At 37.5% G+C, this 22,607-nt stretch overlaps 1 protein-coding gene across 3 annotated transcripts in view; it reads right to left on the bottom strand.

Annotated features, from left to right (window-relative positions):
* TBC1D5 (TBC1 domain family member 5) overlaps positions 1–22,607 on the bottom strand; it is a 322,332-nt gene that overhangs the window by 158,400 nt on the left and 141,325 nt on the right. For all 3 annotated transcript variants that reach the window (XM_075745858.1, XM_075745859.1, XM_075745860.1), the window contains one exon: positions 6,159–6,225. In XM_075745858.1, the coding sequence (XP_075601973.1) occupies positions 6,159–6,225 (67 nt within the window). The remainder of the gene's footprint in view (positions 1–6,158; positions 6,226–22,607) is intronic.

Genomic DNA, 22,607 nt, shown 5'->3' with positions numbered 1-22,607 from the left:
GGTTATGAAGTTGGTCAAGCATGACTTCCACTTGGTGAAGCCATGTTGACTACTCCCAATGAACCTTCGTGTCCTTTGTGTGCTTGGAAACAGTCCCCAGGATTAGCTGCTTCATAACCTTCCCAGGGATCAAGGTGAGACTGACTGGCCTGTAGTTCCGTGGGTTGTCCTTCTTAACTTTCTTGAAGATAGGAGTGACATTTGCTTCTCTCCAGTCCTCAGTCACCTCTCCCAACTACCATGATCATTCAAAGATAATTATTGAGTGTGGAAAAATAAAGGAAATCCATAATGATAAACACTTAAAACATTAGTAAGGGAAACTATGACATCTGCTGAATATGGTGTCAGTGGTATACATGCTAATTTTCACGTACAAGAGAACAAATCAAGAGTAAACAAAATTTTTCACTTTCTAAACTACTATTCTCCCTTCCATGACCTCTCTTCATGTACTCTTTCCTTTTTGCTACCAATCTGTCAAGAAGCATTCTGCCAATAAAAGATGCTAGTACTCAATCCTTTCTTATTCTCTGTTCAGACTATCTCAGGCTGTAAGGAATATTTGTTAAATTTGCTTTCCCCTAAGGGATCATACTGCATACAAACAGAAAGCAAGCCTATATTACTGCTTCTGCCTCTTTAGAAAGTAACATAACTTTCACAGCAAAAGTTAAAAAAAATACACAATTTATATCTGTTGAAATTTTAGATCTTAGAAAAAGTATACTGCGTATAGGGTTTCAGCTCCTCAATTACAACTTATTCTTCCTTGTCTTATGACATCCTTCACAAATTCCTTAGGACCCTAAACAAGGAGTGCAGAGTGGATCAGCTGTGGAAGGAAGAAGTCAATAAAAGAAGTTTTGACAAGATGGAGATGGAAATTCTATAAGGGTCCTTACACAGGAAAAAAAAAAAGGGAAGTAATTTTGAAAGAATTCAGAGAAAACCAGAAATCTTCTAAGCTCTCAGTAGGTGTGACAGTGATCTTTTGGGATATGGAGAACAAAACTGCTGGAGAAAACCTGTGATCAGTGCAGTCACCTTCAGCAAGATGAAATTGCTAACTTTTTCACAAAGAGGCACAAAATGAGAGTACTGGCATAGATTACCATATGCAGAGGAAGATTATAAGCATGTAATCTTTCAGAAGAATCACAAAATTCAAGGAGACTGTTTCTAGGCTCCCATACAGAATTAACTTGTACTGAAAAGGTGTCTTTGCATATAAATGGCACCAACCAGGATGGTGTCTAGCAAATGGTTCTAGGTAAGACATAGCAAACATGGATGCCAGCTTTACTGCTTCCTTGTGGAAAGAGAGGAAGGATGCAAGCACTGAGAATGCTCCTTACAGAGCAGAGGTGCAGTGCCACTTCACTGCTTCACCTTCTATACCCAAATATTTGCATCTCAAAATATTTGAAAATCCCAATAGAAACAAGCTTGTTATTTATGGGTCTTTATTACATGTGGACACATAGCGGACAAAGTTAGGAAAAATAGGTTAGAATCGCACAGGGGTGGCTTAAAACAATAAAGAAACACCACCTGTGTACGAACAAGGGTGAATAGGCTTGTGTAGATGAGAACGGGCTGCTTCCTAACAGATTAAATCAAGAGTTTTCCACAAGGTGGAGGTACGTAAGTTGCCCACGTCTTTGCACTATGTTTAACATATAAGGACAGAGGCTATGTAGCCATTTCAGGCTCAGCTGCCAAGAAAAGCCATAGGTCAAACAGGAATTAAACTAGTTTCACTATCCATTTTTTGGAAGGGGGTAGAAACAGGGAGGAACAGCTTGCGCCCCTTGCCGTCTTTCTTCTGTATGCTCAGTATCAGTCCTGCGGTTGTTGGCTGGCACACAAGAAACATGCCTCAGCCAGCAGGACCACATTGCCTTTTTGCAGTAAGAAAGAAAACATCTGGTAAGCAGAATCTGTAAGAAGTCAGGGGAAGAAAACGGAATACGGAAGTCTGTCTTACAGTAGATCTTCTGCCTGTTTGAAATATCAGCAGAAGGAAGAATATACATTGTCTACATTACCCACGACTTTGAGCAATCATCACTTGTCATGGAGTTTAAGGCACACATGAAAGAACTTTATCTTGACACATGGGGTAGAAATTAAACTTATATACAAGTGCAGAGATGTATTAAGAAATTATCCAGCATAGTAGTCATGGGTCTCTGAATCATAAAGTAAGTTAACAACACAAGTATGAAAAGTGAGCTTTTTCTAGGCTATATATTTATTAGAAGCAGTATTAATGTTTGAATCCACCTTGGAAGAAAATAAGTGTCCTTGAGATGTTAGATTCTATCAGCCAAATTGAATGTCTGCATCAATGGCTCTCCCTAAAAGTCATAATTAGGTCATTAAAATATATTTAGAAAAATAGCCTGTAAAATAAAGTTAAAAAATACTCACCTTCATTTTATTTCATAGGTCACTGTTATACCATCTAATAAGATAATTAAAAACATGCAAGCAGCTGGTACTGAGGCTAAACAGATTAATGTAATAGTCTGTAGTCATATGTGCTGGCAAGGGGTTCACCTCTTTGGCGAGGAGAAGGTCAGCTGCCCTTGGGAAGGCAGGAGAAAGACAGTATTTCTACTTTCCAGTGGCACTGCATTGCAGATACTGAAACTAGAGACCCACATCTATTTCTCTTTTCCTTTTGGTGAAGTCCGGCCAATTTGCACATCCAGAAAAGGCTTTAACCAAAGCAGTAAAATAATAGAGTGGAGCTCAAATATTTTCCTCAAGTTTCTTATGTTTTAAAGATGAGAGCTACTACGTATCTAAATCCTTGTTCGAATTTTTCTAATAGTTCAAATTTTGATGACATGGTTCTAGGAAATAATTTTTATAATTTCTACTAGTAAAGCTTCTTCTTCCATCAGAGCCTGAAGACCAACTAGAAAATTCTCTGTGACCTGACAGGACACATTCACAAACTCACAGAATATTTAGAAATATGTGCCAGTCACATGTGCTTTTCACTTACATTACTTATAAACTTTATCACCTAAAGGGAAATGCTCACTATGTGAACATAAGCAGCATTAAATTGTGCCGTGATCAACACAAGCAAGACCCGCAAACTCTACGGTGACACCAACATATTAAAAATAAAACCATACAAATAGTTCTGGAGAATTACAAATATATCAAGGGATAATGATTTGACATCCTTTATTAATACATGTACACACACTCAGAGTCTTGTAGTGCATAGTGTAAAACTGTCCTTTAAAATAAAAAGTGTTGGAATCGAGTAACAGCCCCCCTCCATGTTTTTTTTTTTTTTAAATTGTGGTAAAAACAATATACTCTTAAGAGCACTTTAATAGCAAAACACATTCACATTCAAATATTTTTAAGCATTTGGAGTTGCCCCTTCTTCTAAATAAACTGTAAAGAGACTGCTACTGATAAACCATGAAGCAGCTAGCTTTTGTTTCAGTAAAAGTTTCCAGTAGAATTTTGCATGTATTAGCCTTCTGCCAGCATGACATCTACTGCGATCCAAAGATGCCTGTGCCTCTTTTAGGGCAAAAATTCACTAGCCAGTCTTTTTGAAACACAATAGATTGAAACACATTGGGTAAACAAGACTATCATTGGTTTTTCCAGATTACTAACTTACTGAAACAATATTCATTGACAGTATCCTAAAGTAAGTCCAAATCTCTAACGAGTCCTTAAAGAAATAACAACCATTTACTATCGTTACCTGTCAAGGTAGTTTAGGATTCACTTTTCATCTTTCCTAAGGTATTAGCTGCTCATTTTTGCTTAACATGCAGCACAGAACTATAACTATCAACACAATATTCAACCAAACTAGCAAATTTACAGCCAGTCTCATCATATGATGGGAGTTACTTGCCACTGAGCAGAAAATATTCATTTCACACCTTAAACACTGTAATACTACTTAATAACAGTGCTAGCTTGCCAACTATTAAAAGTTAGAGGTTTCTTTTATATATATATATACATGTATACACACAGAGACATATATATATATATACACGGTACTATCTTGCTTTATCATCTTGCCTCTAATTATAACAATAATACTCTGGCAGTGGTATATGGGACCACTTTTAAAATATTAATTAACTTCAGTTTTGTAAGTTGGGCTGTAATCCTCTCTGACAGAATACGATTATTATTCAGTGAAAGATGTAGCCAACATCATATTTTTTTATATGCACTTTGGACTAAGGAATATGGAGATACAAAGGCCAGCTTTAATCTCCTCTTATTTGTGGAGAACTAAAGATGGCTGCGGATTCATTGCAGTTTAGGCTGGGCTAGTTCACTGAGAGATGAGTGCCACTGGATGAGTGAAGAAGGGACAGGAAGACAGGGTTGGACCCCAGCCCCACAGCTTACACCCCCGTGGAACCAGAGCCGAGCTGAAGCTTGCTGCTTCTTCAAGTTTTACCTTGGCAGGTACAACAGCTCGAGCTCTTGAGTTAATGACTTTCAGGTATGAGTGTCCTGGAATTAATGGCAGAGAAAGCTCTCAACTCCTTCCTTTTGCTGATCCAGCTAAATTCTATCTTGCCTATATTTCAGAGACTGCTTCATGGTCTCTGTATCTACATATGCTTCTCACCTAAAAAACACGAAGATTATTCTGGGTGGTATTTTTGAGTGCTTCTTTTAATTTAGATAGTAAGTTGCATGCATTAGAGAACACAAATACGATAAGAAATCGAGTCAGGCAGAACCCTGAAATGGATCTGCTAACATATTTTTCTCCAAGTGAACATGCTAGCTACCGTCGAATGGTTTTATATCATCACAAAGTAGGTTTCATTAGAGCAAACTTAGTAGAACACAGGAAAATGGAAGGATTTGTAAATCAAACCTGCCCTGTCCCACCATGTCCCTGCAGGTACACCCTTTTCTCCAACCTTGCTCTCAGTCCAGAAGGTTCCTCTGGGTGTCTGAATCGCAACAAACTCTTTGCTGTTCCCTCTAGGTCCTTAGGAAAAGTCCTTCTTTTCAACATCCTGAAGACCAGGGTGTTTGCTCCCTGCTCTCCTCAGCAGTCTCTCAGTCTCCAGCCTGCAGCAGGTTCTCCAGGCGTTGTGTCCCTCCCCATCACCCCACACGTGAAGGCTTCTCATGCCCAGCACAGCTCCCTGCCTGCAGGATGGTGTGATATTCCTCACCCAGCCGGCTGCAACCAGCACAAGGCAAACCAGCAGGTTCCCTGCCTGCCTACACCTCTTTGAAGTACAGATTCCAGTAGACTACAAACAAAAAATGAAAAACATGCCATCCACCATAGTTCAATAAATGAATCCAAAATAATCACTTGGTAAGCTTGTTTTCTTTTACCATACTTAAGCATCAAAATCAGATGCAGTCATTCTGGTTAGCACAGATCTTACTATGAATTTACCAGTCACAAGGACAAAGATTTAGCATTTGTAGCAGAGGCAGTATTTTGCTGGCTGAAAGTTGAAACCACACATCTGCTGATTACCCTTCTGTGCTTTCAAGTCCAAGACACCCTCTGGTATGTACCCAAGCAAGACTCGAGCTCAGTGACACAGCGCTGCAGAAAGTTGCTTAGCATCATGTTTCTTTAACTGGTGTTTACCACCAAAAGAATTGAAATATTATTTTCCTGTCAGAAAACCTCAAATTTAACAAATCTTGGCTTGAGTTTTTGACCTGAAATAATGAACAAATAGAGTTCTATATGGTCCACAGATCTGGTTACTTTGGAGAAGATCAGAAAGGTGATCCCCGGCGAGTTAAATATTTCAACATTTAGCTTAGCTGCTATGAGTTTAGGTGAGAATTTCTACTTTATTGCATACTTTGGAGGAAAAATAACAAAAAACAACCTTAAAAATATTTAGGCTTACAAACACCCTGTACTTTCATTAGTTAAGCATTTTGAACAGCTTTCTCGAAAAAATAATAATCCAGAAAACAACTTTTCAGATCATTTCTCAATGAAATCCTTCTTGTCTTTTACTCTACTGACTGTTGCAATTTAGACTGTACAATACTCTTAAAATATATGAACCTGTTCTTTTGCTTTAAATAGATTAGGCTGCTCATGATATTCAAACTTCTCAAAATTAGAAGATAAATATAAAAAAATTACAAACCTGTAAGAAAGAAACGTTCCATCAGAATCTGAGGTGTGGTGCGTGCTTCCATTTTCATTTGATCCTCCTAATACAAAAATAAAAGAAAACATCTTTGTTATAGACAAACCCTGATAATAAAGAACACAGTATTTATAAGAATTGCAATTCATTTTACCTTACATAGTAACTGCAGTTTAAAACAAAATTTAACATAGACAAATCTCAACTTTACACCTTCAAATTCTTACAGCTGGCAAGAGAAACAACTACTCTCCATCTTCAATTTGGAGCCTGAGTGTTCTGAAAATCTCGGATTTAATTTCACTTCAAGTTTTGACTGAGGTTCTTCTTGACTTATTAAAGACAATTTTACTAGTATAAGGTTACAGAAGTATACCATATAAACAGGTGAGTTTGATTTTACTAACATTGTCAAAGCATGTAAAAGTTCATCTATTTTGTGAAAAATTTTGAGTCGACTGTATGATACCAGATATTTTTTTGTAATAGCACAAGTTCAAAGCTTCTCTGAAACTACCTAACACGTTTGCAAAACATCTTGTTTTACATCCTGTAGGTTGTTTATACATAGAACAGTGACATTCATTCACAGAAACCAAGTATTACATGGAAACCTTCCTCTCTGTAATAGCTACTTCTGTTGAAGGACTGTTAAAAGAAAGAATAATCTATTTTTCAAAGAAAATTTTCATGTCCTGTTTTATACTATTTATTCTTGCCCAGCCTGTCATTTAGCTTGGTAATTCTTCTGTGTCCCTCTGTATTTCCTTAATTCGTTTACAGACAGCATCATGCACCTTTATGTCCTCTCTTCTGCTTACTGAAATCAAGTTTTCAGTCTTTTTCCTAAATGAGGTTCCCTATTCCCTGCTTTGTTTAAATCAGTTCTTCCTGTAGACGGAAAAGAAGGGACAGGAGCTGTAGAGCGCATACGAAAAGTTTAATCAGTTGATTCTTTGGATTCTTTTTCTATCAAAAAAATCTTGCTCAATAGAGTCTATAGTCACACCACACCATCCTGCAGTTTCACGGCCATCCTTAACCAACACTCCCACATGTTTACTCTCCATTTGTATTTACAGAAGAAGTTTGCAGTTTACAGTAAAAATTATTGCTACCACAATACTGTATTTCATACCATTTCATGCTACTTTTAGTCCTCTTTTCCTCAGAAAGGACCAGTCCTACCTGAATACTCTATTTGTGCTTGCACTGGATACTACCTTCTAATATTATTTCTTCATAAAAGTCCATCAGTGCAGTCTCCCACTTTGTGACAAGACAATGAATGAAAATATTGAGTAAGATCAGTTCCACCATAAACTGTTGAAGAACTTCACCAAAAATAATTCTTTCATTAAAATCTGCATTTTTCTATTCATCTTATAATTACTATACTTCACTAAATACCATCCTTTCTATTTCGTAACATCTCCCATGGCACAACATCAGATGGTTTACTGAGGTCTATCTAGACTTACTGTATTTCTTTAATGTTTTTTTGAAAGGCTAGCAGGTTAGTTGGGCACAATCCTCCATTTAACAAAAAAATTGCACTAAAAATTATGCCATTTCCTTTTCTTTTCTCTCTTACTTCTTCCTTAAAAGCTTTTCTAAAGCCCTGCACAGATACTAGTCAACCTATATAGCTGCTTTGCTATCACTTTTTTTCTCTTAATCTAAGTACAGGTACATTTCCCCTCCTTCAAAATTATGCTATCAGCCATGAACTAAAAGACTAAAGAAATTGTTCCATGTATTTGTCAGTATGCTGGACAGACAGTTACTCTGCAAGTCAGATGCTTCAATCTTTACTGGATGTGCTAATTTATAATATCTACCCAACACTCCCTTTTATTTTATTTATTTATTTTCAGGCCTTTGTCTGAAATTTTGGTTTTACTGAAAATTTAAACTTTTCCAGTTTGGACCATATCTGGATTATATTTATATCATTTGTCCATTTGCACTACGCAATGGTTCTAGTTTCCTTCCCCAGAAAGCTTCTTTACATGGTCAAGTATTGTTTTCTTGCTAATTTAAATTCCTTTCTTATAATCTAATTCAACTGAACTTTTGCTAACTGTCACTATAACCCCACACTGTCTGATATCCAGGAGGTGGCCTTCTTTGCAGATCATTTCTGCAGAGCATTTTCTGTTTCTTTCAGGATCTTTGCTTATTCCAGACATTCCTTAAAAAATACCTAATCATTCACTTTGGCACAGAACTTGCCTTCCAAGTGTTTTTTCTTATCTAATTTGTAATGCATTTTTTTTATTAACTTTTGCACCTTTGTCTAAAATAAATCCCAAACCTGTACCACATTTTAGTCTAAAATCACTCAGTCCAGTTGATTTCACTAATTAGCTCTCTCAATTTATTTTGAAAATGGAAATCCTACTTAATCAATCTGCTTTTTGTTTACTAAATTTAACTAAATTAACAACACCAGATATTTCATCTAGGAGCCGACCCTCCCGTTATTAATAACCATCTGTTCCTTTTTTTCTTGTATCTTGGAAAATAGTCTCCCATATTAGGGCAATTATAAGTAATACTCTTTTTCATCTATTACCCATCTCCACACCTGATCCTGAGCATTCAGAGAAATGACTGAACTATGTTCAGTCCCTTTTAAAGCCGTACGGCTAGGTGCAGTGATAGTGGGCAATAGTTTATAGGGACACAGCACATCAAAATACATCCTGACTGCACTTTATTTATACTTCGACAATTCCTAAGCGTTCACCTATCGCACTAGTCAGACTGAAAAAGAAAACTCATTCACAGTGCTAAGTTCGTATGCTGAAAAATATCTTTTGGGACTCTTTTCAAGAATGGCAACATGATCTTCTTCCTTTCTGAAGTATAAGTTTTAAGAATATCTCAAAAAAATGCAAGGCTTTTATCATCTTTCAACTAAACCATTTGTCCTACTTGAAGAGTCAACAGGACTCTGCAAAGAAAACCAGAATCTTGGTGATAAAAGTTGTTCTTTCATCAGGATCCCACAAAGAACATTCGGTGGGATCCTGGGTCCGCTGAGTGTGGAAGGCCACCCCTGCAGCTAGCCGTCCTTCACAAACTACTCAGAGTGTGGCTTGCTTCATTCTGAAGCACGCTCTCCGAAGACAACGCTTCCACATTCTTAATTGTACACCCATTGTTAATAAATCTCATATTCATACAAGTTATTGCTGGTTTGTTTGTTAATTTTTGAGAGCCGCTTTTTGCTGCTGCATCATATCATTACCAGCAGCTACCAGAACTGGATCGGACTAGGTAAAATAAGGATGTATACCGAACAGTTGTGAATATAAGATTCATAATGCCGGAAATAGAATTTGTGGTCTCGTTTAAAAATCCTAATTGATTCAGAATTATTCTAATCTTTAGATCCTTTCTGACACTCAAAAACGGGAAGAAGGGCTCTGCTGAAGAAACAGAGGATGCTCTGCCAACCCTGCCCCATACCTCCTGAAAAGGTTTCTAAACTTCAAATGCAACAGCTGGGGGGAGGGGGGAGAAGGTAAAATAAATCTTATCACTGTTTCAGAGGAAAGCGAAGGGAAACAACAAGTACCATAACAAGCATCAGTATCAAAATAAGTACAGCTAAGGTATCCAGCTTTCGGCACTGGAGCAGTCACTGCTTTTAATACAATAATAAAACAAGGCAGCATGCTTCCAAAGGGACTGAAAATCTTCTGGGTATCTTTCTTGCTGCTGCTTCAATTGGAAAAACTTCCTTTCCTTGGAATGAATGCTTTCTCCTAAAAGAATTCCATTCTATCGCCCTATTTTAGTTAAGGCTGTTCTTGTGGATGGAGACTGAGGGCTAAAGGAAGCTGGGACTTGGGTAGCTGAGACTTGGTACTACCGGACACTGCCGGAGGCTCTTTCAAGAGAATTTGCATAACTTGAAATCAATGCTTTTACTAAACAGTCAAAAAAGAACATTTGAAGTGCTGGCTTCTTTAGATTTCAGAGAAGCAAGGAGAAGGATGGGTAAACTGTAGATTTACTAGGGTATTAGATTCACCCAGAACATACAGGCTTTCACCTGCAGAAACTGTTGTCTTTTAAGAACATGTTTGAGATTATGGACATAGCATAAAATAGATGAACCCAGAATAAAGAGGATGCCAAACACACTTTCTGAAGATTATCTAAAAAACATGTTTAGAAATTGTAACAAGGAGAAGCCAAATTTAAATACTCACACTATTTCTGCGGTTTTATTTTTTTACCAGCTTATTATACCGATAATATAATCTCTTCTCAAAGAAGAGCTTTTTCAAGGTGCAGTGCACAGTTTCCACTTCAGACAATAAGGAGAAACTGGACAGCATTTCAGAGTCCCAGTTCAAGAGCAGGAAGATGCTCTGGGTACACACCAGGCACAGTGAGCAGTCTGCGCTTAAGCATGCGCTCACCAAGAGTAAAAAGCACGTGAGGAACCATGTAGGGATCAGACATTTCTCACTCATCTCCTTCATTACCTCTCTGAAAACAGCCATTTTCTGTGAGATGCAAGAATTCAGCACAGGACTTCTTATGGAGAAGGGGTGGGACACTATCATAGCTAGCTGCAAGTCTATGAAGACAAGAAGCTTGAGAGACATCCCCTTACTCTATGGATATACTCCTACTTTTAAAAATAATTGAACTAATTTTTTTTTTCTTTTTCAAAGTATGTTTTGATACCGAAGAAGTGTCTTTACATATATCGATATTTCTGTATGTATGTATACACACATATGCATGTCTATGTGTGGGCACAGATGTATATTTATATAGCGCTAACCGATTTACCAATCCTGTGTCAGCTGTGAAAGGGTTTTATGGCTGGCAGTTTAGGAATTCATGATAAAAGTGATTCCACTTAGGAAATCAAACCGTGCATTCCCCTGCTTACAAGTGTCAAAATGGAGATAGATCTCTTTGCTGACGAGTTTGCACTCTGCTTAATATTTTTTTTTGTATTCTAATCAAAGGTTAAAATGTTGCTAAAACCCAAAATTTATTTAACAGTTGTGAAAAATTTAAGTTCAGGTTGATATAAACCACCCAATCATTAATGCAGTGTTTTATGATTAGAGACAAGGAAAATTTGAACACAAATAAATGCTTGCAGTCTAAGGTTGTCAATTCTTATAACATGACTTCCAAATTCCATGCTATATTCATTTTCAGCATATTTAAAGCTTAATAATTTAATGATTTATCCAATTTTAATTTATACTTTCAAAACCACTTTGAACAATCTGAGGTGCCACTGGAGATCATAACAGTGGTCCTGGTTAAGTCAAATAATAATTATAGCGCTTTCACTTTAAAGATGAGATTATTTTTAATTATTGAGTGAAGTACTTGAGGTACCATACTTATATAATTACGCTACTCATTAAATGGTTATTGAAAGCTGAAATGTAATTTTAATGACAGCTACCTATTTTTCTTTGCACACTTTATAGATGACAGATCAGTCAGGAATTCGAGTTTGCTCAAAAAATCCTTGCAGCTGCACTGGTTCTTTCAGGTGTGAAACAATTAAGCTGTGCTTATTTTAAAACTTCAAACATTTTTTTCTGAAATGATATTTATACGATATACAGGAACTACTAAAACCAGAACAATAATGCACGGATATTTTTTCTTCTTCACAGTAACACAGTAATTCTGGTCCTAAACTATGTACATTCCAAACAATATCCCCCCAAAACTAGTGACAATACAAATATGGAAGAATGATTTTAGTCCAAATGTGTTCCTCATATAATGCAAACAAAAAAAAAATTGCTTAACAGATTGCAGACCTTTATTGTGAGTATAAAGGGGTAATCAACATACAATAAGCATTTTACTATGCATTAAAACTATATATAATGCCACGAGACTCCTTTGCTTTTTGTAACATCAAGGTTCACAACTCCTGAAACATAAAATTCCTTCACACTATTTACTCCACAGATAGACAGATATTCATCAAACTGATCCCGATACAATTTATTCTAATACGTAGGACTCTAACAATTGACACCACAGAGCTGTGGTCTCAGAAACGAGCACCTAAAGACTTATGCTCTGTGTTTTAATCCTTTACACGTGATGTTTAAAATCCAGCATATCTGCCCATTGTTCCAAAGGCCGGTATCTTGTTCCGATTAAGCTTTCCTTTTTCACAATGAAAACCAAACAGAAGAGTAGATTTGTTTCATTAACAATATTAAAGCAAAGATTTCTGAGTTCGCTGTATGGGGAAAAGGCAATAAAGTTTTGAAGAGGGAAAAACTGCTTTGTTCCTTCAATCCCCTAGTTGAAATTAATTATAGCAAATGTTTATGAAAACATCTGTTCCATACAGTTATAAATTCTTAATTTTAGCATGGGCGATTCCAGGCTCCTCTATTATTTTGAAAGAGAGCAGTCTGACAATTGAAAGGTTTACAAAAGAGCAGGCAATTTGCATTTCTACAGCACCAAATATGCAGTTTGGAAAGTCTTCAGGATCTCTGCAGCAAAGAAAAAAAAATACAAAAAGACTAAGATGACTGAAGCTTTCTGATTTGGGTCCGCTGATAGACCAAAATGGCAGTAGGAGGGGAAAAAAAATAAAAATAAAAGGAGAACTAATCCCAAAACATACGGCAAATTGAGATTTTACTACATAAACTAGATCTTTAAAAAGTAAAACCTAGCAGAGCTATGGATTTCTCTGTTATGTATTTTGATGGATTCCCGAGGAGGGAGGGAGGGATGGAGGGAGGGAAGCTCCCGGCACTGCGGCATGGCGTCAAGAGAGGGTGCTGCAGAGTTGAAGATGATGCGGTGGCTGCTCCCGTTGGGAAGCTCCATCCTTGGTACCAGCAGCCACGATGCTACAAGACAATCTTTCGGACTTTTTACATAACACCCTCGCAACTACAGTGTTAAATTCAATTTACACCAAATAAGCTTTTAAAATGATTAAATGGATCAAGCTCGAAGCGGTGTATGGAAACTGAAAATAATGCCTTCAGCTAAAGAATTAAGTGCACAGCACTTCTGATATTTATAAAATAATTATTAGGCTGGAAAGTTGAAGCACATTTCACTCTGAGCAAGTTGTTTAAGTTTTCTGAAATAAATATGATGCAACTTTTTGGTGAGCAATCTTTTGAGTACAAACCTGACTCTCTATCCCTTGCTTCAGGTTCATTTAGCACTACACTTTGAATGCATGCGTCGCCTGATACAGTTTTTTTGGTAGCATTTTAGTTTCAACAACTGTGCCCTAAAATATTACATTTTGCCATGAGTGAAATAAAAAATAATACACTATGATAATTAGCGATATTTGCAGATAATTAAGTGTGAGACTTTGCCATTAGAAATACAAAAGTCTTACATAGGCTGAAATATTTTATTTGTTTATCCTTCAATATTGAGAAAAATACATTAAGCATTAACCTTTTTTTCCCCCTTTAAGCTTATTTGAGTTAGGAAGGGAACACAAACATAAAACACAACGGAGTACCGGCACATATGCTAATGTTGTGATAGTGAAAGCTGGTCACATTTGAAAATAGGTACGGAACGCTGCCACCAAGGTGCAAAATCAAAGCCTGGCTTAGCCTTGCAGAAAGCTGCTGAACAATATGATAGGCAGACACGTCGGTTTGCAGTTACGAACAAAAACTTCTGGAGATAATAAGACTATCTTGTATTGCACGTTGCTCAAATCCAGTCAATTTCGGTGTCTTTCGGATTGCTGATTTACGACAATCAAGTGGCATCTTCTATGATCTTTGCATATAAAATGACAATTGCATATGTGTATACGCATATATGAGTAAACTCTGCGGATTCTCCGGGCAAAATCTCTGTTTGAAACAATTTTGTCCATGCACTTCAGTTTAAATCAGGACACATAAAAATAAGAGGGTTTCCATTTTAAGTGAAACTGCTTCTGAGTGTTCAGAAATCTAAACACCAACCCTGTCATTAGGTTACCCTGTAAATTAACATACCACTTTTCCACATGTAAAATGTATGTGTAAAAACGTGTGGACGGGAAAACATATACCAAAGTCTAGATAACTGATTCTGAAATTGGAATGTAGCATCAGTGGGTAAGGGAATGTAGCCCCTTGCAGCTCAATTTAAAAGAAATTCAACAAGAAGTATATTCAAAGGATCTATTTATAATACTTCTTTTCCTGATGAAGCCTCTGTGTGTACCAAAATAGGCTGAGCTATACACTGTACTCTAAACTAAAAACAATAAAATACATATAATAAGGAATTTTACTCTAATACCACTGAACTAATTCATAGGAATGCTTAAGAATTCCCAGGTAATTGTAAGGTACCAAAATCTTAAATATTTTTTCAGAGGTGTTTTAACATAATCTCTTTGAGCATGATGGGAAGGCCAAGTTTAACTGTGACGCTAATAGTGATTTAAACACTTCAGAAAATGAACGTACATGGAAAAATTGTTTGACTTTCCATTTAGTGGGAACCACACAATACTAGCTTATATAAGCAAATGTGACTTGCACTTAAGTCGATAAGCATTTAGTCCAGTAATGCCTGGATTGAATTTGTTACCAGCAGCGATAAGACTGGTAGAGGGAAAAAAATCTACAGAATAAGCTAAAATGTGATTCTTCTTTTGTCCAATTCTGTTCATATGCTCAATACTACGGTCTGTATCTGCCACTTAACCTGGCTGTTCATTTACCATGTATAACTTAAAAAAGTTCCTGGGTCATCACCAAATGTGACTGAAAGACTCCTGGATAATATACAAACATTTTAATGTAGTCTGATTGAAATGGATGCTGTATACCTCATAAATAATATAATCTCTAACTTCAGTAAATTCTTTCAGATCATATACAGTTAGCAAAGCAGCAAATTAGCAAAATTAGCAAAGCAGAGGATACAGTAATACAGTATCACTAGGGACAAGTACCACAATTACACTTTGCACAGAAAGAAAAAAAAAATCTTAGAAGCTGCCTGGCATCATCACTAGGAACTTATGTCCCATGATATACAAATGCCGAGTGACTTATCACTTGCATCCAGCAGAATTTAGCTAATTTTAACTTATAAACAACCTAAAAGGCCTTTGAGCTATAAATTGCAATAATCTAAAGATGGCAAGAGGCAATAAACATGAGTTAATGACTCAGCATCCTCCTGAGATAGCACTGGTCATACAGCTTTGCTTAATCTTAGACATGCACAATCACTGTAAAAAGGTGGTCTCCAGAGACCATTTACACTGACAGTAAGAAAAACATACCATCTCTTTATATGTTTGAAGGCTACTATTGTCCCTTAATTTACTTCAATTACATCCTATTTTTAACCACATTTCTATCTTATAGATATATGCAATCCTTCCATTTCGGATAATAAATCATATGTAAGTACAGTTTGATTTTCATATTCTAAACCAGCAATGCATATTCCATTGAGTCTAGGAAAAAAAACAGAGCCGAAAAAGACTGAGCAGAAGTTTTCTAACATTCTGTTGTTTTGCCAAGATTAAACGATAGTAGAAGGCAAACAAGAAAGGATTAAGTGCTCTTTTATTGAATAGAATTGCCCTTTCAACAAGAAGCTAGCTGCTCTTCAACTGAGAATAACAGGTTTATCAGGAGAAAGGCCAGCCTGGCCAGGAAGCCACATGGTAGTGATAGGTAGCCTCACCTCCTGAAATTTGGGAGGGTGGTCTCACGATAACCAGGACCAGTGGTTAAAAAGAGCAGGAGCAATTCTGCTTTGTTTCTTTGCTGGTTCTTATAAAAAGGAAGCAATTCCAGCAGGCTGATGACTTATTTACAGCACTACTGACGGATGCCAAAGGCTTCTCCTGAAAGCAGAATGTACTATCTTGGACCTTCTTCCTTGAGTGTAAATACGTTTAGGAACACGGTGAAAATCATATCACTTTCCTTTGCCCAGCACATATACACGAAGAGGTTCAGCCTGAAATCAGAGCACCCACATGGCTACTGTGGTGACACACGTAACTGACGGCTTGCTTCTCTGCAACAGGTAACAGACAGCGTTATAGCTGGGGGCAACCAGAAACAATAAAACCAGCAGCATCGGTGCTGCAAATGGAAACATGGAAATTCAGGGACACGAGAAACTAAAAGGCGGTGGAGATACCCGGCATCCCGTGGAGGGGCTGGCACTACCCTTGAGAGCCAGCAGCTGAACTCTGGGTTTCGGCTCTGAGGAAGAGGAGGCAGATGAGACGCCCAAAGTTAGGAAGTTGTCACAGAGATGCAAAACTTGGCAACGCCTGGACCTTCCTCAAATGCTACAGTTTTAAAAGCACACAGTATGGTGTGAAGAAAGTCCCACATGAAGCAACGTGGGAAGCAGCCAGTTAGTAAAATGCCCAGGGCCAGGCATTTGGGCACCGACGGCATCCCTGCCACCCCAGGAATGAGGCCACCTCCTCTGGCTCTTTCCAGCTGGAGCCTCCTCCTCCCCTACCACAACTCCTTTTAGCACTGCTGGAAGCAGTCAGATCTGTAGGTCCGACAGGCTACTTTGGATTTATATCAACATAAACTGCAGGATAATCTGTTAAATTAGTTAGAAATAGGATCCTGCTTGTACCTATTGAAAAGACATGTTTTAAATAACGTAACTATGTAACATTTTAGCAGCATTACACACACACACACAAAAATGGTAGAGAGAGAACCAATGGTTTATTAAACTATGAACACAACATCTTATGATCATGTGATTTTTACTTCCTTTATCCATCATTCATAACACAACAGAAATCACGTTTTTTCATTCCTTAACAAATCTGTGTTTGTGGGTAAAGTTTAAAGTTATCTGAGTGAGACTTAAAGATGTTCCATCAGTAGCACAGTCTAGAGGTAAGGCAATATTCACAAGTGCACTGTTAAAAAAACCCCCAAATCACGTTAGGATATCCTCACCTTACAACAGCACCAGTACCCGGCAAACTTGCGCAAGACAGTTAGAAAAACCCCAACATAACCTGAAGACAACCAACGCTGCCACATAGACTCAAATACCAAACTGTGAAAGGGATGTTCCTGCTGCCAGTGGAACAGCCCTTACCCTAATCAAATTAACTATACAGAAGGAAATTGCACCAGAAAGGGACACTTGAGCTTAAAGGCTGCTAATTCTTAGAATACATAGTGTATCCAGTAGACCCATACCTCAGAGAACATGAAATGGAGCGGTACCATTTTCTATAAATTTCTCTGATGAAAAAACAACATTCACCAAACAGTATCAAAGAAGCACTGAGCTAGAACTCTTAAATTGCCAAATCAAAATACATCGAAGCATAATGAAAATACAAGATTTTAATCAAAATTCTTTTAAATCAATCCTTAGTTAATTTGGAGAACACCAACTGTGTACTTTGCTGGTGCAAAAGCTGATGCGTGTTGTGAATGACGGATCTGCAAAAATTTGACGAGCAAAGGTATATATGCATTAGCAGGAAACTTTAGATGTCTAAGAGATGAAAGTCCACAGCTACATCGGAATATAAAAATATATCAAATTGACAGCCAGAATGACAAAACACTTCTATTTACTACAGTGCAAGGTAGTTTGTTGAACAATGGGCCCTCTGTTGTAGATACTGAGAAAGAAACTCCCCACAAAACATTTCTGTGAATAGTAGGTAATCCATCATGGGACAGATTTCTGTTCTCCACCCTTGCCCTCCCGTGAGGAAGATGAGTAGTGTCAGTCCCTGGTGGCACTTCAGAACGGAACTAAGGATGCAAGTACAAAGCACTTGGAGACGTAAGAAATATGAGACTTCAAAAATGCAAATTAGACAAGTATGACTAGATTTTTCTTGCAGACAACAATTATATCGAAGTTTTCTAAAAGGGCTGATAATTTAGTTTACACAATAAGAGGATAAATGTTAAGTAGTAGTTAATTTTTCTAGACAGTTACCTCAGTTCTCCAAGACAAAAAACGTGCAATATCTTTTAGCCAAAAAGACAACAGTCTGGGTGCAAAATGAAAATGACACCCAGCATCAGAGAGCATCAGCTTTTTGACCGTGGATGTTTTGGCCAAGTACTACCTAAGGAAAATGCGAAATGGCATGTTTCATGTATGTAGTTCATATTAAGCCACAAAAATAATCGTCTGGAGAAGAACAGAACAATCCTGAGGGACCTCAAATTCTAAAATGTTTTCACTTCTGATTTCAACTTCCAAATTTGGGACGTGGCCATGATTTGCTATGCTGTATGACAGATATGTACCTCTCTACCCAACTGGAGGGGAGAAAAAACTCTGATCGAGAAACTCTGACTCTTCCATGCCGGAGCTCTGCATTCTGAGCAGGCTTGACGCCGTTGTGTCCAACACTGCATCTGGACGGCACAGACCTCAAGTGATGCGAAAGGAACGGGTCTGCACAAGGTCCTTTAGGCATATCCATAACGTGGTTGGTATTAGAGACTTTGAAGTATGGGTGCAGAATTACACACATACTGTGGGAGCAGAATTCAAGACAATAGCTGTCTTACTTGAGCACAGGCATTATTTGAAAAACGTATCATATGCTGTGACTGCAGGTCATAAGACAGAGCAAGAAAGAATATATACGCCTGAACAAGTTTTCCGTTTCCTCTCATCGGAATGACAGTGAATAAAGACGACGAAAATTACAGCATGTGAATACTAGTGTAATTACTGAATAGTTCCCCACATAATTATGCAAAACAGATCTATCCATAAGTTAACGTAGCCATTTTCTTTTTGAAACAGAGTTTTCATGCCACCCATCAGTCACCCCAAGACGAACCTTAGATAACTTATGTACATAGAATTTACTCATTTGGTCTGTAATATAAGCAATGTACGTGAGTAGAAATAAAGGTTTAATGAAACAAAATAACGTACTCCACCAGGGAAAACACATTTTGCCCAAAGAAAAAAACCTAATGTAAATAAGTGGAGACTTGACTATTTGATAAATATAGCCCCAAAGGTTATATGTTTACTGAAAGAATATAAATATTGTATGTGATGTAGATTTTTTTTTATTTGACTAGAAACATTAATTGCTTTCTAAATACAATAATATTCTTTCCTTTCAAACTGTGCGGTCTCATTTCTTTTACTGCAACACGTAACCAATTACCTAACAAAAATGTTTACATTAATCACAATGACTCTATATTTTAGGTTTTACACCACCAATTTTATTTTTGCTTAGAACTGAACTCCCTCAGGCATTCTTTCGTGCCAACTGTTAATTTCTATCAGTGATAAAGTTCCCTTAAGCTTCTTTTAACATCTACTGGACATGACCTCATAAAATTTAATGCCATTCATTAACCCCAAGCACTTAACTTTACACAGTAATGTCAGGCACCTGACTTTTCAGTGCATGAGAAATCCAAGGGGGAACCGTTTGAGAGATACAAATTACAAATCATTTGAGTAGTAGAAAGAGCGGCAATGAACAATATTAAAGGGTGAATCAAGACTTGAGTAAAAGTAGGGTTCTTGCAATGCTTTCCATCTAGAATTATAAAACGTTTATACAAACAAGGAAGAAGCTGCAACATGATCATTTTGGCTTGTGACGGGCCTGAAATTCAGAGCTGCGGCTGAATGCCAGGTTTTTGACACTGTCTGAAGCAGATACGATGTGCAGTATATGATGTCTGGTAGCTTTCGGGCATTTCAGAGGAGCACAGGTGCTAGGATCACCTTACGTTCTGCAAAGGCCACGCACCAGCCAGACTGGGGTAAGCCAGAAGCAGCGGTTTCTTCAAAGTGCTCCTCTCCTTCTTCCTGCAAGAGCCTTGCCTAGGTTTAGCTTTAGAGTGTGGTTGTTCTTCTGATTTTGGTTATGTACCAAGAAAGCTTTCGGAAGGACAGCACTGTTTTTATTTTCCCTCAGACGCACAGATGGGTGATGTCTGCTTAACTCATTTAACCATATTTCCCAGTGGCTTCACACATGTTGGAGAAAATGTGGAAAATTCTAGAGGTGAATGAAAAAAATACTTAGCAACAATTTTCTGGCTTCTCTTGGGCCATTCAAGGACATTCCTTGTGGGGAGTGGAAACTGAGTGACAGCCTGCCAAGGCCCTGACTATAAAAAGGGCACATTGTTAGGGGAAGAAAAAAAAAAAAGAAAAAGTGGTTTATTTTCTATTTCTGTTGGCTCAAGAGATATGTAGGCATCCTCTGTGAAAAAGGACAGTGCTATGCAGCTAGAAACATGGTCCATCAGAGTTCCTGATAGCAATCTGCTTATTCCACTCTGTTATGCAAAATCCCCTCCCCTAGTCTGTATACAGGGCTTGCTTTTTCTTGGTGTCACAGGCTGTTACCTTCTGGGTTAAGCAGTTGATGCTGTTGAAGCAGGGATCATCCTAACATTTCTCTACGAATTATACAAGGTAGCTATAAATTGCTCCATGAGAACCCACGTGAGATTTGATGCTGATGTCTCTAAGCGCTACAACTTTATTTATTTATTTTTAAGCAGCAGAAAGAGCCGGTTTTCAGGACTAAGCAGTAGCTCGTGAATTTACTGATCTTAACTGGGAAATATATTCTCTGCTGTGTTATAAATCTAAACAGATGGAAGTCATTTTGCTCAAGCTTTATTTCCACGGAAAGTTATCTCTAAGCGAAAGGCAGGTATTACAGAACTGAGGTTTTCACACGTGAACAACTGTGATCTCTGATACCAGCCCCATCTCAAATTTCTCAGAGTGACTATTTTAGCTATAAACCACACATAACTAAAACCTACAGTCCATATACACTTCGTACTATTGAAAATGTTTTTGCATCTTGCCTGCCACTGGTCTAAGATCGCTTTAGCATAATTACAGTGTGATGCAACATCAGTAAGTGTGCATCAGTTGGAAAAGTTTTTATTGCCTAATAGCAGGGAATGGTAATAAAGCAGATGTACACCAGGTCACGTGACAATGGCAACCAATTGGTCTGTATTCGGCAAAGCAAAGTATTAATGTTTTACAAACACAAAGTATATTATATACTTCTCTAACAATACGGATGTAAATCTCTGCACAGCATAAACACTTGTGCTGATCAACATAAAGATACTGCTGTGATAGGTACTTTGAAGTTGTAGATAAGAGCTCAAGCTGTAAGATGCCAACAAAAATGGAAGTTTATAAAGAATCACTGCCAGACTCTTAAACGTAGTAGCACTTGTGGGACTTTCTGTAATATAAATAGTAATTACCTTCAATGCAGAATGTATTTGCAAAAATAAATATACCGATGCATATACCAAAACTCACAACTCTGTTTTCTGCTTATGAAGCAAACTTTAAAATCTGTGAACTCTGAGTGAAACAAACCCCAGAATAATCTTTTGCTCAACACCACCTAATATGCAGTGCCCAAATATATATACACGTGCGTGCATGTACACAACCGCTTCAATATACATACGCAAACGCTACAATCTTAGTGTGAGGGCATCTACCCTGTAGACAATTCAATCAATCTCTCAAGTGACACCCACACGTGCCTGCACACACAAAAGCAGATGTGGCATTAAGATTTACAAAGTTATTGAAACTTTTAACAAGTAAAACGCATCTTTACTTAGCTACACCAGAATGAGGAATAAAGGGGTTTACATATGTTCCAATTCTAAACCTATCAATCAAACCCATGTTATTCCTTTGGGAGCTTATTTACATGCATATTTATCAGCCTCACATGCTAATTCCCTGCTGTTTTATGCCTGCGAGGCATGTTTATGAGTCATAATTGTTGATCTCATTTGATGTATTTCACTGAAGTAAGACATTATTCAGTTATGTGGCCTAATGTCAATGAATTACGATGACCTGATCTTCGAAATGCAACTTGCTCTTTAATTTTTATTAGAGCATAACTTATTCAGAAGAAGAAATACACTAAAATGGAAGATTACATGCTTTTGTAGTCATTTTACTTAAACATCTTATTTTTGAAACACCCCTCCCTACCTCTAGGCAAAAGTTTTAGAAGTGCAATTCGTAAACAGAAAATGAAAAGAATTTTTGCCTGAAATTAATACATATTTCTCAGAGAGGGACTTTTTATATGTACTTTTATTTTGTTTTAACCAGCCACAAGACAGGCCTTTGGAGCGTTGACATATGGTTTGTAAAAGGAAAAAAACCAGGCCCAACCCAAAGGCCCCAAATTGTGCTTTGCCTTAACTTCATCAAAACTGAAACCAGAACCAGACTTAGGAGCAACTGGTCAATGAGAACTACTAAAGTATGTCAAAAGTCCCCAAACTGACTCATCACCTTTGATGCAAAATGACATCGATTTATAAACAGAAAATCACTTGATGTAAAGTAAAGACCTAAACAGGGGAATAATTACAAGGTGTACAAACTTCACTGCGGTAG

This window comes from Balearica regulorum, chromosome 2, assembly GCF_011004875.1.
Source record: "Balearica regulorum gibbericeps isolate bBalReg1 chromosome 2, bBalReg1.pri, whole genome shotgun sequence".
Taxonomy (NCBI): domain Eukaryota; kingdom Metazoa; phylum Chordata; class Aves; order Gruiformes; family Gruidae; genus Balearica; species Balearica regulorum.
This window is presented reverse-complemented; position numbering and strand designations above follow the sequence as displayed.